This window comes from Lipotes vexillifer, unplaced genomic scaffold (assembly GCF_000442215.2).
Source record: "Lipotes vexillifer unplaced genomic scaffold, Lipotes_vexillifer_v1.1 scaffold835, whole genome shotgun sequence".
Taxonomy (NCBI): Eukaryota; Metazoa; Chordata; class Mammalia; order Artiodactyla; family Lipotidae; genus Lipotes; species Lipotes vexillifer.
The window spans coordinates 2,181,733-2,184,899 of record NW_006774135.1 but is presented as its reverse complement, the minus strand read 5'-3'; the positions used below and the strand labels follow the sequence as shown (position 1 = coordinate 2,184,899).

Sequence of the window (3,167 nt, the reverse complement as noted above, 5' to 3'; positions counted from 1 at the left end):
CCCCCGCCCCCCGCCCCCCGCCACAGGTGCGGATCCTTAACCACGTGACTTGGAAAATGATCACAGAATTCGGGCATCCCGCGACCATTAGTAATCCCAAAATAGTAAGTCTGGAAGCACATTTCTGTTTGAACAGTATTTGGGGGAGGGGGTCGAAAACTGCTTTTTCACTCTCTGTTACTTACGGTGCTACAGGTGCTTACATCCCCATAACCTCCCGATACTGTAACATTTCAGACGTCAGACTTGCCCAGTGGCCTTTGTTTGTCCTGCCACATTCCCAGGGGGGTCCAAAGCCGTGTCCTTCCCCTCCCCAGCCCCCAGCCCTGCGGCTCGCTCTGGGACCAGCTCCTGCTCTGCGCTGTGAACAGGGTCCCCTGCCTGCAGGCGCCAGGCATCTGCTGGGCCACCCACTGTGCTCTGGGCCAGTCGGAGAAGAGCAGGCAGGCCCTTACCCCATGGGGTCTGGGCCGGGGCTGGGAGGGCTGGTGTCTTCCCCGGGTGGGTAGGAAGGCTGCCTGCCGAGGGGTCCTGGGGCAGACATGGGGAGGAGGTGATGCAGGGTTTGGGGAGCAATTCCGGCAGTAGGAACAGGCACAGGAGTGCAAAGGCCCTGAGGTGGGAACAAGCATCCATTTATTCAGCAGGCGCCAGTCTGGGTGCTCGGAGACCTTAGGGACCCGGAGAGACACCCTGCCTTGAGGGGGACAGCAGGGATGGGGACAGACACCCTAGTGAGTTGTCTGCTGGTGAGGGACCTAAGATGGGTGAGTGGTAAGGAGAGAAGCAGCCGTGGGGCTGCTGTACGGCCCGTGAGCCGCCTGACGCCGGCAGGGACTGGAGGACCTGCTGAGCTGCAGGAACAGGACTGGAAGGCGGCCGGGTCGGGTGGCGCTGCCCCAGGCCTCGCAGGGTTCGCTGGAGGTCCTTCCACCCCGCGGCCGGTGCGGTCTGAAGGTGTCGGGCCGCTCGTCCTTCCCGTCAGGCCTCCGGTGACGCACGCTGCCTCGCTCCTGGCCCGTCTGTCACCTGTCCCCACCGAACTGCTGGCCCGGGGGTGAGACCTCGTGGAGAGTGCCCAGGAGGGCGCGGTGAGCGGGGCCGCGGCTGCACATCCTGCCCAGGCCGTCTGTCTTGCAGGTGGTGTACAAGGAGGCCGAGAAGAGCCCGCCACTGGTGCTGGGCCGCCTGGCCTTCCCTGCGCCCAGAGCAGCGGCTGGACCCCTGTCCTCCACGGAGAGCAAATGTGAGCACCTGGGCCCGGGGTGGGGGCTTTTCTCTTCCTCCCCTTTCCTTTCCTCTTATTATGAACAAAAAGAGTCCTCTGGGTCCAGGAAGATTCCAGACGCTTCTTGTTGTTTTTTAAAATCCTCTCCTTTCCTGCGGTGCCTGGTAGCCAGCATCTCTCTTAGCTGTGAGCCAGCAGGCCGCCTGGCCACTGACTCTGTTGACTGAATACAAGCCCTGGGAATCCTAATTTGACGGCTAGTCCTCTGAGGGCAACTTTTTAATGAACACTGACTTCCTTGGGTGAGCAGGGCCCTCAAAGGGCTCAGGGAGACGCCGCAGCTGTGTCGGGAACCTGGGACGTTACTCGTCTGTAAAATGGCATAATTAGGGCGTCAGAGGAGCCACTGGGACGGCCACTAGGCCCTGCGGTGGCGCCTGGCCCGCCGCAGCTCCGGAAACACGGCCTCGCAGGGGAGGGCGCGAGGATAGGCCTTGAGCGCCACGGCCAGGTTCCCACTGAGCCCTGTTTTCCGTAAGATCCTGTCCTGTGTTTGCTTCTCGCCCCGCGGGGGGTTGCTGGCAAGACTGCAGGCCCTCGCCCCGCGGGGAGGCTCAGGGTGCTCTCTCTTTTGACGCCCAGACGAGGTTGCCTCGGTGCCGGTCTCCTTACAGACGCTGAAGCCTGCCGCCGACAGAGCCAACCCCAGGATCGGCATCGGGGCGCTGGCCTTCAGTCCCGACAGCTGCTTCCTGGCGACGAGGAGTGGTCAGTGGCCCGTCCACGTGTGTGTGCTGTTCCCTCACCGCTCCCTCGGGGCCGGGCAGTCGAATGGCTTGAAAGGAGAGTCGGGGTGCGGGTCTCCCGCACGTGCTTCCTCCTGTCCTGCTGCAAAAGCGTCTGGGGTCACTGGGCCCATCGGAGCAGCAGCCGCCCAGCCGCTGCACCTCAGGCCCTGGCCTCCGCTCCCTCTGTGTCCCTTTGGGAAAGAGCAGAGCTCAGGCCGACAGGACTCCCGTGTGTGCCAAGCAGCCTCGGGGAGGGCCCTCCCCCACTGAGACCCCAGGCAGCATCCGTCCTCAGGCGTGAGCGGCACGGGGACTCAAGCCGGGGAGCAAGGGGTGACCGCGGGCCTGTTCACGTCTTCCTTCCTCAGACAGTGTCCCCACTGCCGTGTGGATCTGGGACGTCCAGAAGCTGAGGCTGCTCGCGGTGCTGGAGCAGCTGTCCGCCGTGCGCTGCTTCCAGTGGGACCCGCGACAGGCCCGGCTGGCCATCTGCACGGGGGGCAGCAAGGTGTACCTGTGGTCGCCGGCGGGCTGCGTGTCGGTGCAGGTACCCGGGGAAGGTGAGTGCAAGCAGGGACGCGAGCAAACGGCCTCGAGCAGAAGGTGAAAGCCCTTCTCGGAGGCACCTTCCCATAAACCTCAGGGCCGCCGGGCGTGCGCACTTGACTTGGGCCCGCAGCTTTTAGCGTCCCAGGCCAGGGGGAGCCTTCCCGCCCGCTGAACTCTGGGGCTCCAGCTGGGTCACCCTGGAATGCTGGTCTATCCTGCTCTGACCTCCTGGCTTCCTCCAGGTGACTTCCAGGTGCTCTCCGTGTGCTGGCACCTGAGCGGGGACTCCCTGGCCCTCCTCAGCAAGGACCACTTCTGCCTGTGCTTCCTGGAGACGGAGCAGGGGGTCGGCACAGCCTTCGGGCAGAGGGGTGACCACACGTAGGACCCGTGCATGATCAGGCCCACGTGGCTCAAGGTGGGAGACCTTGGCTTGTGTTGGCCGCGGGAAAGGAGCAGAGCTTCTTGGTGCAGCGTCTCCCACTGGGGTGGCCTGGAGGAAGCACTTTGCTTGTTTTTCTGTAGCAAAGCCATTTTTGTTAATGTGTATGGTATAAAACTAATTTTTGTTACTTAAAATAAATATTTGCTAATTCATAAAA

The 3,167-nt window shown here is 62.9% G+C and overlaps 1 protein-coding gene across 1 annotated transcript in view; it reads left to right on the top strand.

Moving 5' to 3' along the window:
• The window catches only part of WRAP73 (WD repeat containing, antisense to TP73), a 16,800-nt gene extending 13,850 nt beyond the window's left edge, over positions 1-2,950 (top strand). Inside the window, exons 8-12 of the mRNA XM_007448953.1 lie at positions 27-104; positions 1,141-1,246; positions 1,871-1,996; positions 2,385-2,576; positions 2,808-2,950. Of these exons, the coding sequence (XP_007449015.1) occupies positions 27-104; positions 1,141-1,246; positions 1,871-1,996; positions 2,385-2,576; positions 2,808-2,950 (645 nt within the window). The remainder of the gene's footprint in view (positions 1-26; positions 105-1,140; positions 1,247-1,870; positions 1,997-2,384; positions 2,577-2,807) is intronic.
• Positions 2,951-3,167: the final 217 nt, after the last annotated feature.